The sequence below is a fragment of the Saccostrea cucullata genome, unplaced genomic scaffold (genome assembly GCF_032062105.1).
Source record: "Saccostrea cucullata isolate Sc308-1 unplaced genomic scaffold, CSIRO_AGI_Scuc_v1 ctg566, whole genome shotgun sequence".
In the NCBI taxonomy this organism is placed as follows: Eukaryota; Metazoa; Mollusca; class Bivalvia; order Ostreida; family Ostreidae; genus Saccostrea; species Saccostrea cuccullata.
This window is the reverse complement of record NW_026930495.1, coordinates 211,057-223,801: the sequence shown is the minus strand read 5'-3', so window position 1 is coordinate 223,801 and position 12,745 is coordinate 211,057. Positions and strand designations below refer to the sequence as shown.

Below are 12,745 nucleotides of genomic sequence, written 5' to 3'. Positions count from 1 at the left end.
AACAAAGGATTTCGTAATCAAACCAGAGAGAGAGAGAGAGAGAGAGAGCGAGAGATAATATTCATACAAATTCAGAGAGAAAGACAAAGTCAGTCTGAACAAAGTCAGATTTTTTTTAATGCTCTCATTTATCCACACATTTAATGTATAATAACTTTTTTAAATAAGAAAAAATACCTTACAGAGAGCAATCCGTCTTCAGACCATGTATAAGCCAAGTGAAATATTTTTAGGAGGAAGAAAAATTCATCCATCAGTAAATAACAGTTTTAAGTTATGCGTTACGAACATCCTTACTCTCGACAAAACACTAAAATAAAACAGTAGAATATCACCTATAATTACAAACAATTCAATAGTTGTCTAAGTCATCTTCTATGATACAGTGTATTAAGTCGACGGAAATACGTTTAAGCCCTTCATATTCAAACTTAAATGTCGTTTTTGTCCTGTTGCACTTAGCTAGCTGTTTATTTTTATCGTCAGTTGAACATGTTATATGCAATGCAAGGACAGATAACACATTTCATTTTTTAACACATAAAAATAAAGCACATTTCAGGAAGGTGCAGGTAAAAAAAATTTTAAAAATATATATATGAGTTAAGTTGAACAGAAATGTCATATGAGGTGATACAAATTGTAGACATTTATAACGATGGTGGCAAAAATTAGAACATCTGATAAAGTTTACAATTTCTTGTTATGAAATAAAACATATGGAAATAACGAACAATATTCAAGATCAAAAGTCCACAAAACAGGAGCGGAGCAAACACGGACCTCCAAAACATCAGAGGTGGGATCAAGTGCCATGGAGGAGTGAGCATCCCCTGCTGACTGGTCACATCCGCCGTGTGCTCCTTGTCATAATCATGAAAAAACCGTCGTCAGTTCAGTGTATAAATAATGAACTAACAATTCGTATAAAAAACGTCAGACAGCATCTGACTCAATGAAATTGTATTTGCTGTAATTGTATCGACCATAGAACTTCAAAATCATGACTTTAAACGAGACTGCTGATATTCTTGTTTCATCAACTTGCTTCTTAATCATTACATGGTTTTAGAAATAGTTCCTTCGTCGAGCATGCTCTTATGTATCGAATCAACTGAGATATATAAACTCCGTATGCATTTAATGAAAGTATATTGCTGCATAAGTTGACCATAGAAAGTTCAAGTCATTACGTTTATCATAGAGCTTGGTTGTTAGGTTACCATTAACGCCTTTTCAAATAAAATATCCAAGTGTGAACAGATGTTTCAGACTTTGTGGTATCTTTTATCTCAAGCTCCCAAGGATATATCGTATCAACATAGGAATGGAAATTACCATTGTTAATTGACAGTACGTCGTCGATATATCTATATTTTGAGTTAAAGACCACAACCAGCTTTTTCATCTTTTCACGCATAAGATTTTGCACAAAATTCTGTTTCTTATGAATACAAAAACAGGTGTGCTAATAACGGAGCGCATTGGTAGCCATGGAGAATTCAAAAGATAGTTTGGTGCATTTACATTTTTTTTAAATGAACTTCTGTTAAACCTTTTATTAAAAACGCTTTTGGCTTACACATACCATTAAAACACCGGTTTCCTTCATATCCCTTTTTGCAACCTCTAATACAGCTTCCGTTTACATGATTACATGTTTTGTTCCCTAAACATTGTCCACTACATTGGTTTAGACATTCCAAACCATACTTTCCATTCTCACAAGCTAGAATAAAGCATTGTCATGATCAAACTAAACAAATTATTAAAATAAATCACATTACAAAAAGAAATCTACGTCTGTATGATCTCATCATAATGCAAAGTTTTAGGACAAAAATGGTTAATGTAACAAATTCATTTTTAGTGTCATCATTGGTATGGTCACATGAATTCCTTACGTTGAAAACAATTATTTCCCCTGTATCCAGACACACATCCGCTAGGGCAGCTTCCGGTAACTTTGTCACAGTCTCCTGAATCTAGACAGTTAGCACTACAAGACTGGGAACAATTATAACCATACCATCCCGCCAGACAGGGCTCTGAAAATTCAAATTCAGTTTAAGAAAAGCAATAAATATTCAAAAAAGCTTTTTATGCGGATCAGTTTAATACCTAATAAATAAAAATAAAGTGATGAAAAACAATGCATGCTTTACGTTTTTCACAGGTTCATGTAAATCCTGACCATCCGACGTCACATCCGGCTGGACATGAGCCATTAAATTTGTCACATGGCTCATCTAAAGAACAATGGCCGCTGCAGTTGTATTTACAGTTTTCTCCATACGTTCCAATTTTACAAGCTGTTAATGACAACATGATTCCCCTTCATCATTTAATTTATATCTGTATGGGAAAATGTTTACAAAAGAATGACATTTGTGTGCGTTAACACTTTTATTCAATAAACTTCTATTGGATCTGTTATTAGAGACGTCTGTTGCTTACACATACCATTAAAACACCGGTTTCCTTCATATCCCTTTTTGCAGCCTTCGGTACAATTACCATTTACATTATCACATGTTTCATTCCCCAGACAATTTCCACTACATTGCCATAGGCATTTAAATCCATATTTTCCATCCTCACAGGCTACAAAAATTATAATCTTTGAATTTTCCGTATAAAAATAACATTGTTTCAGGACAAGAATGGTCTATGTAACGTATTTCATTTTCTATAAGATTTCATTTGAGAATCATTTGATTTATCTTACGTTGTGAACAATTATCTCCCCTGTATCCAGACACACATCCGCTAGGGCAGCTTCCGGTAAGTTTGTCACAGTTTCCTGAATCCAGACAATTTACACTGCACGACCTGGAACAATTATAACCATACCATCCCGCAGGACAGGGCACTGAAAATTAAAATTCGGTTTAAGAAAAGCAGAAAATATTCGAAAAGCTTTTTTTTTTAAAATTCGGATCAAGTCAATACTTTATGATTAAAACTATAATTATGATATACGTTTTCAGATGCTTTATCTTAATTTTGTAAATACATGTAGATCATAATCAACATTGAAACACTTTTGGCTTACACATACCATTAAAACACCGGTTTCCTTCATATCCCTTTTTGCAACCTCTAATACAGCTTCCGTTTACATGATTACATGTTTTGTTCCCTAAACATTGTCCACTACATTGGTTTAGACATTCCAAACCATACGTTCCATTCTCACAAGCTAAAATAAAGCATTGACATGATCAAACTAAACAAATTATTAAAATAAATCACATTACAAAAAGAAATCTACGTCTGTATGATCTCATCATAATGCAAAGTTTTAGGACAAAAATGGTTAATGTAACAAATTCATTTGGAATTTGGAGCCAGAGCTGGAAAAACGAGAGGACTAAAATTGCAATCACTTGATTCAAACTATCTAATTTAATTATCCATAATCACAGTCTAAGAATTTCATGCCAGAACAACTTCTAACATCCATGAAAAATCTCTGGTTCGTTTGAATTATTTTTAAGGTTACGTCAAAGGTCAATTTGTCTAAAAATATATTTTTACAATAGCTCCAAAATTATGAGATATCAAGTTAAAGCTTTCACAGTTTATAAGTGTATCATTGATTACTAGATAGAAACTATATTGTTTTTTTTTTTAGAAAAATTGGATAAAAAAATCTGCAGATTTTACGTAAAATGCATCTTCTCAATTCTGTCCTTTTTTGTGAAAACCATCATTGCAGTAATGCTATATGTTTATCAATGATGGGCAAGTTTGACATGAATGGTATCTGAAAGGCTTTTATTGAAAGCATAACATGTATTAAGACAAGTCACTAAAAACTCCACCATTTGCAACGTACTTTCGCTTTCAGACAACTTTCCAGAGGATATGCAAGTCCAAATTGTCCTTCATTGATAAATGTTTATTGTTTCTGCAATTTTGCTTTTCACTAAAAGCATAATATTAATCAGAATTATTAAAAATATATGCATTATTAAATAAGAATTTGTCTAGATAATTATTTTTTCTAAGTATTGCTTATCATGTGACCATGTTAATCAATGATATATTTATAAACTTTGAATGCTTTAGCATAATAGCTCACATAATTGTATAAATAAATTCTATAAGTATATTCTATTGTAAAAATTAATTTTTTGACATGTTGACCTTTGACGACACCTTAAAGTGTATGCTAGTAAGTGAAGAAATGTAAAATTTAAATTAAAAATAAATTTCACTTTTGCATACGGCCTTTTGGATCCATCATTTTTTCTTTAGTAATTAAATAAATTAAAAGAACAAAATACCACAATTTTGTCCTGAAAAGCCTGGTTCGCAGTCCTCACACTTCTTGCCTGTGAACCCAGACTGACACTTAACACATCCATCCACAATGTCACAATTCACACAGCGGATAACACAGTTTGTGTAGTTTTCTCCATACTGATTCAGATCACAACCTTTTTAAAAAACGTGCATAATAAGAAATAGGTTTTTATACCTAAAAAAACCCTCAATCACAAGTATAAATGCTATGTGCATTGTCTTACTTTAAGTCCAATATTGATTATATAAAAACATACTTTCATATACAGAATTGTGTTCGTATATCTACAGAAAAAAGTGGAAAGTTTTCGTAAGACTTTATGTTTTCTTATCTTTTTTCCTTGCTGAAAGAAATTTGTTTGATTACCATACACTTCAATTTCACATATTTCCAAGTAGACTTCCAGTCCATCCTGAGGACTTGGTGTATTTGTATAAAACATAATATATTGAGTCTTTTGATGACATTCCACTGTAGAAGGCATGGGAATTGCTTGGTTTCTGGGAGAAGTGTCATGGAAACATTCTTGCCATATATTGTTTTTGCCATAATATTGTAGAGAGTAGCCATGTAATCTTATAGTGTTTTCAAGCTCATTAAAACCTGAAAAAATATTAACAAGTGTAAGAGTTTAAAATAAAATGCAAAGAAATCACCATATGACATGCACTTCTTTGTATGGGCAAAACGATTGTAAGCTAAGAAACAAGATGTGTTTGTGAAACACTGATGCATCCGTATGGGAACCTAGCGAAGGTTACACTGTTAACTTTTCTCAAATTCAGATCAAATATGTTGTTACTTAAAGTAAGACCTTTTTACAAGAAATACAAATGTGAAATATAAAACTCAAGCACCACTTGTTTAAAGGTTATGACCAAGGTTAACGTTTTAAAGGTAGGACAATCTTCGGGGTCAAGATCAAAGAGTCAAAGTTGTTGGTTTCTGAAGAAAGGTCTTGTGTCAATGATTATTTATGGGAAGAATGAAAGTACTGGCCCTTACCGTTCAAAAGTTATGGCCAAGGTTAAAGTTTTTTTTTTTTGTAGGTACGGAAATTTCCAAGGTCAAGATCAAAAGGTCAAAATTGATTATTTAAAATGAAAGGTCTTCTCACAAAAAATTGATATTTAAAAGAAATTCCTTATATGTACCGCTTAAAAAATCAGGGCCAGAGTAAAAGTTTGGAGTTTTTGTGCAAAAATTGGTCAAACGTCAAGGTCAAAGGGTCATTGATATTAAGTGACAGGGATTGTCACAAGGTTTTAATATGTGAAGTATGAAAGCCTTAGTCCTATCCCTTCAAAAATTATGGTCAAGGTTGTATTTTAAAAGTTAGTCAAACTCCAAGGTCAAAGGGTCAAAAGTCTTGGTATCCAATGAAGCGTCTACTTACAAGAATTACATGTGTGAAGCATGAAAGTCCTAGCCCTTACCGTTCAAAAGGTCATACTTTGCATATTTTTGGCATCGAATTGTTGCCTTACAATCTTTGAACATTATCGCATTGGACTCTTTTTATAAGATTTGAAATTTATGTAATTCTTCGAACGGCACAGTTTTTCTAATTACAAAAAAGTTACCGACTACAGCATTGAATTATGGGTTGACCTTTAATCATCATAGAACACTAACTCTATACATTGAATGTTATGAAATTTACTGTTATGCTTAATTTTTATATGATTACTTAATACAATCTGTATACTTACGAGCATTTCTGTACCAGAATTTTATGTATTTTATACTATACACCTTTCGAAGATCTATTCTTAGAATGTTATGAAATCTCCCGTAATGCTAAATTTACGGATTACTAAATACAATAAAAATACTTACGATCATTTCGGTACCAGAATTTTATATATTTTATTTTGTACTTTTTTCGAAGATCTATTTGTAGCCACACTACTGATTTTCCTATTCCCGTATGTGAACAGGATCTACTACTGATTGAGAGAAGATTGGGATATCCATCTATTGCCTTATATGGTCAATAATTGTCAAACGTAGAGCTTTGGCTGACCCCTGTTGTTCCCTTAACGACAAGTTGCTCTATGAGTAAAAAAAATAACTAAATTATGAGAAGAAAAAGTAAAAACTTTAAATTGTTCATATGTTCGTTAAATTCTGGAAATTACGACCAAAACTTTTTGAAATATTCGTGTATTGTATTTGTTTCTTTGCTGAAAAAAATAATCAAAAAAATAATGCACCATGCAACAAGGTCGTTCATTATCATTATTCGTTTTATTAACCCCCTCAACGAAGTATTTTGTTCTGTCCAGTTTTGTCTGTCTGTTTGTCTGTACGTCCTCAAAGTATTATCCATAACATTTGATTGTTTATAAAGTCATTCAGTTATACACGCTCACATATGCTTTATATATTTTAGTTAACACAATTACGTCATATTCAAAAGATATTGATCAGCACCAGTGCACTATTAAATGTACTCACTGTATCCATAGCATACGTGAAATACATAAAATATCACAAAACCTCCACCACTCATCTTCTTCTGGAGATTTTGAATTTTACCTGTCAACAATCAAACAATTTTTTAAAGTTACTTACATATAATATTGTGTTAAGTCCTTTTTTATCTTGCATTTTTGTGCATAGCATTATACATAATTGATTAACTTCGACTAGAAAACGAAAACCTTAAGATATTTTGATATCAAAATTCAATTCATCTTCCATCAATTATGAAAACCATGTGACTATGAAAGCATATACAAGTTTTAGGAAAGTTATTTCACTTCCAGTACTTATAATTCTTAGGTAAATGAATGTGTACAGTTATTTCTAAGCTGACATTGCACTTCATTCTTTTTGTTTTTAATTTGACACATCATTGGTATAATTTTCAGAAAGACGAGGTCAATGTTAACTTTAAAGTTTTCCCTATATTTATTTATCTCAGGAGGATATTTCTTATCCTTGTAATATCCTGCGACCCATTGTACATGTTAAGTCTGATTTTAATATTAATTAGATTGATTATAAATAATGTTTAAGAAACATGAATGTAAATTGTAACATTAAACTCGCGCGAATATTGTTTTAAATCATAGGCTAATTCTTGCAAAGGAAACTTAGATGAGGAAGTTTATTTTAATGATTTACGTTTACATTTGGATTTTTACGGAATGAATATATTATCTCCTTTATGATCCATGTTTATTAACAAAGATAATATTATTGAGGCACTTCTTAGCCTGTAACAAACAGAGAGAGAGAAAGAGAGATAATATTAATACTAATACACAGAGAAAAATAGATCAAGTCTGACTACAAAGTCAGAAAAAAATTATATATTTATATACTTAAAAACGCGTTATTTGTAATGTAACACCAATCTCTATGATAAACGTGATGACTAACTTTTCTATCGTCAACCTCTCTTATTTATGCAGCAATGTACATTCAGCACCTGTATACGAAGTATATATATCTCAATTGATTCGATTCACGAGATCATGCTCTACGTATGAACAATTTCTTAAACGAGGTAAATTCTTGACAAGTTAATGAAACAAGAATATCACCAGGTTCGTGTATAGTCATCATTTCGTAAGTTCTATGGTCGAAACAATGACCTTGTCAGCAAAACAATTTATCATTGAGCCAATTGCTGACTGATGTTTTACATACTAATTGTTAGTCCATTATCTATACACTGAACTGACGACCGACTATCCGGTAATTTCCCGATCAGGACAAGGAGCGCACGGCGGGTGTGACCGGTCGGCAGGGGATGCTCACTCCTCCATGGCACCTGATCCAACCTCCGATGTTTAAAGTGTCCATGTTTGCTCTGTTCCTATTTTGTATTGTTTTGAATTCTATAAATTGTATGAGAAATATAGATTAACAGAACATATTAAAGTTTCGAAGTAGATTATTGAAAATTTTTGTTTTTATGACATCACAAACTATTCCGATTGTTTATAATTTTTTCAGAAAGAGAAGAAAATGGACAATATTTCAACAATTTTAGCTTTAAAAATAATAGAGCGCAAGTTTCTTCAGGAACAATATTTACATATTTCATTGATATTATCATTCTACACATTATATCAAAATATTGACCCTGATCAGACCTGTGCTTGGTGATTTTTACTCAAAATATTGACGTAATATATACATTTTTCTGTAGAAATCATTGAAATCTTAAAATTAAATCATTTTCATGTGTCATTTCAAACATATGACGTCATTGCTTATGAAAATATTCAGTGCTTTGAAGTCAGTATATATCCTTCTGTATAAGAACATAATAAAATATTTTTCCGTCGAAGTTTGATTTAGGGGGCAAATATCGGTTACTACCGAATAAAATTAATGTCAATGGGTAAATCATTTATTTATGCCAGTATCTGACATCATATGTGAAGGTTGAAAAATAGAAATATCGGCAATACTAGTACTTATGTCCACATGCAATGTTATTGTATATTAACATTCTGTGATGTAACAATATTTGTCGAATATTGTTCTTAATGGATAATTCTCAGACAGATTGAGGCTCGTTATGGCCGAAAACAGTCTGATAATTTGACTTAAAATATTGCTGTGACGTCTTCCTTTGTTTTTGCAGTCTAAGCCCTCAGATAATAATAACTCCCAGTCCAATACTATATTATAGGACATAAGTGACAACAAAATCGGAGAGCATTAAAAAAAACAACATGCAGTGTGAAATCAAGGTTTATTATTTGCAGAAAAAAAAATAGGTTAGGAAAAAAACAATAAGGGAATACAAATGAAGGAAATTATACGTTGCTACAAAATAGCAAATTCAGGAACGAAAAAAGCAAGATTTAACCTTCCTCAATAGTAACACATTCCACTGTGGGGTTTTTTTCTAATTGCTTTTGATAAAGCACTGAAATTATGCGAATATATATCCATGACTGATTTGAAAAAAAAAAATGCTGCGAATCTCTTCATTTAAGTAGGGTTGTTGCTGATTAGCACACTTTTAAAACCCAAGATTTTCATTATTTCATCCATTTAAAATTTTAGATAAAATAACCTGGAGTTTTACTTCTCATGGAAATGATATCGTCCATCACTATGTCTGTATTAATGTCAGAGGCATTCTATTAAAAAAATGTTCAAAAGATCTCCTTCACCTCTTTTATCACTGTCCATAATTCCTGCTAAGCTATATGACTGCCATTGAATCAATGAATGAAAGAATAAAACAAGATTTCAATCTGCCTTTAAAAAACTTTCTCTATTCTTTTGTCTACTTACGGGATGGTTTCAGATTGAAACTATTAACGCCTGAAGTCCTTTTTTATCATTCTTTTTTTTTCCATTTATAAAGTTACAGATACAAGTACAATATCCAACAAAAAAAGACAAATTAACAAAATGATAATCATTTCTGTCATGCAATAATTTTTTTTTAAAAGATGCATAATTTATCTCATGAAAAAGGGGGAAATCTTACCTATCAGAAATATCACCTCTTTAGACCAAATCTATAAAAGGTGACGTATATCAAGAAGGAAGAAAAAAATATACATCAGTAAATAACATTTTTGCGTTGTGATGCGTTACGAACATCCTTGCTCTTGACAAACCACTTAAATGAAATACAAAATTAACAAACTAGGATGGCCTAAATTTCCAAACCTTAAAAAAGGATGTCTAGACCTATATACACAAATTTCGTCAGCGGCAATTAGCCCAAGCATTTCAAACGTCAGGCTTCATTTTTTTCATGGCGGATCTGGGTATTTTGTGAACAATGCTTACAGATACTCATTAAGCATTGCATATATATTGATTTTGCCTGACAGAGCTAAGTTTTTCATTAACATTAACCGCCTAAATACAGAGTCATTATGAAACATCTTACTTGTAATTTCATGAATCATGTTTAAAAATATTGGATATCAGTCAATGTTAAGTTATCTTACAATTACATGCATTATTTAAAAAATAGATAACCGGAAAATTTTATAGTTCTTCAAAGGATGAATAAAATAATTTTATTTTAAATTTCTAAAATGTTGTCAAGTTTCATTTTACATAGAGTCATCAAGCACGTTAATTGTAATTTACTATTGATTGCCGTCTCGATTACCTCATAACATTTTGTAATGTTTACTACACCCAAGGTTTCTTTGTCTTAAAATCCATCATCGAGGATCATTCAGATATGTACATGTAGTTCATTTTTAGTACGAAAATACCAAGACAGATGTTAGAAAGTATGAAAATGGTTAACTCAATAAAGTGTTATAAAAAATCACGTGATGTACGAAATACAGAATTAAAGCATAGACTACTGATTTTTGTAATATTTATTACTAATTGACGGTAAGTAATATATATGCATAAAAAATTCTTATCCAAGACATTCAGAGAAAATTGCAAATCTTTTCAATAATTATAATATTTGATTTTGTCTGTATATATCTTTATTATATTACATGATAGAAATTGTAAAAATCATGTCCTTTTATTGTAAGGCAACACAAATTGCTTTTGAAAACTGAGGGGCAAGCAGGGTTTTAGTCTGTCTGTCAATATAACCTAAATGAACACATCTGATTCATAAGCTGACATTCTTTATTTTAAAAAATGAAAAAACTCAGAAATGAAAGTTAGCAAACAACAGCCTTTGACTTTAAAAAATGAATATTTAAAGAATATTTAACTAGTGTTGTAAACTATCATTTAAAAATAATTAAATCACACAATTGAAACATAATAATGTGTGAAAGAAAAAAAAATAATATCAACATGACTTTAAGTGTTCCTTATGGCGACATACTACTATGAAATCACATTTGTCGTCAATAACGGTTAACTTTCGTTGTTTTCGGTGGTATAGAAGACTCCCATGGTGCACAATTTCTTATACTATAGTATGATGTATCTTTACTCAATCTCGAAATTAAATCCCCTTGAACTTTTCTTGTTTTTAATCAGAAAATTTTTACCCGTAATTATTTGATATCAGATGTACTGATTTGCACATTTAATTTGTAAATTTAAAAAATATATGCAAAAAGTATAAATCATTTTACCTTTTAAAATTTGGTATTCTAAATTACTGCTAAAAAAATTCAAGAAAACTGTCTACTCATTTGCTGAATGCTTACTAGCTTTTTTTTGCTGAAATTCGCTTCCTAGATAAAGATTAATTTACTGACCATTGTACTTAAGGCCATACTCAACGTACATTACCTATAGCTGCAGAACTGTTGCTCTCTGCTAAAGAAAATTCGGACAGACAAAGCAGAGAGCACCCGCTGCTTGATGAAATTTGGGGTCGCTCTTTATGCTTGGCCACCCCTTGCTGCAACGTCTAACAATCTCCAATATCAAAATAAACATGTTTAGCATCATGTTTGCTTTATTCTCATCTATATGAATAAAAACCAAAATACGGAATTTAAAAATGTGATTTAGGACTTGGACCTTTTCATCGTTTCATATAATTTACGTGTTAAAATCATTCCTTCAATACTTTGGGTATTGCTACAAGAGTGATGACATTGGATATCTTCCTATCATTAATATTATAAACGCTGTTAAAGACTTTGGTGAATATTTCACACAATTATTTTCAGTACATTTACAGTCTTAAAATTACTTAAAGAGTTTGAAATTCCCAGAATGGTATTAAATAAGTACCTAAACTAGAAACGATCTCGTTGCGAGCAACGAGAGGTCTTCCGTCCGATTCTGGAAAAAAAAACCCTGTAAAATCGAGCTGAAAAAGTTATTTGAAAAATCCTACAGATGGTATTGAACCAGGGTTACCAGCAAGTATTTCCAACGCTCTCACCTTTACTATATTGGGGCCACTCTTCTAAATTTATTTGTATATATTTCTGCAACAGTATATCTGTCTTGAAATTGTGAAAGGCTGGTCACTAATCATAATTTCGCGCCAAACGGCACTTATAAATCTTCACGCCTTCTTTGGAAAGTTCTATTAAAAAGGTGTAATAGCTTCAATGAAATTAAAATAAGAACGTTCTTATAGCTTAAATTGTGAGTTTTAAAAATCATTTAATACGTTCAATGTACGAGACATAAATATATCGTTTATACGGAAGTAAAACGAAAGCAGTGGAATATGGCTATGATTCTTTAACATATTTCAATTTCCCAATTAGTTACACATTCATTAAAAAACTGAAACTGAAAAACGTGCCTCACCCAACGACGGTCAAGAATTTAGATACCATTTATGTTCAATAACTTGAATTAGATCTATTAGAAAACAAATGTTAACATAAACTTCATTAAACGATCTTTTGAAGAAAACGGTTTCCTTATTTTGTTCTTTTCTATTAGTTTGCATGGGAAAACAGTGGCCGCGTTTTATACTAACTGAATATATTGTTTCTTGATAAACTTATGCTTACATGTATATTAATCGTGATTCAAGATCTG

At 31.3% G+C, this 12,745-nt stretch overlaps 1 protein-coding gene across 12 annotated transcripts in view; it reads right to left on the bottom strand.

Moving 5' to 3' along the window:
• LOC134228814 (receptor-type tyrosine-protein phosphatase epsilon-like) overlaps positions 1-6,896 on the bottom strand; it is a 51,339-nt gene extending 44,443 nt beyond the window's left edge. For 4 of the 12 annotated variants that reach the window (XM_062710509.1, XM_062710510.1, XM_062710522.1 and 1 more), the window contains exon 1: positions 6,773-6,896. In XM_062710509.1, coding sequence (XP_062566493.1) covers positions 6,773-6,827 — 55 coding nt within the window. In that variant the 5' untranslated portion in view covers positions 6,828-6,896. Of the gene's footprint in view, positions 1-1,588; positions 1,730-1,904; positions 2,049-2,463; positions 2,605-2,728; positions 2,873-4,292; positions 4,446-4,678; positions 4,916-6,151; positions 6,368-6,772 lie in introns of all 12 variants that reach the window. The other 8 variants (XM_062710521.1, XM_062710519.1, XM_062710514.1 and 5 more) reach the window with 6 other exon arrangements.
• Between the last annotated feature and the right edge of the window lie 5,849 nt (positions 6,897-12,745).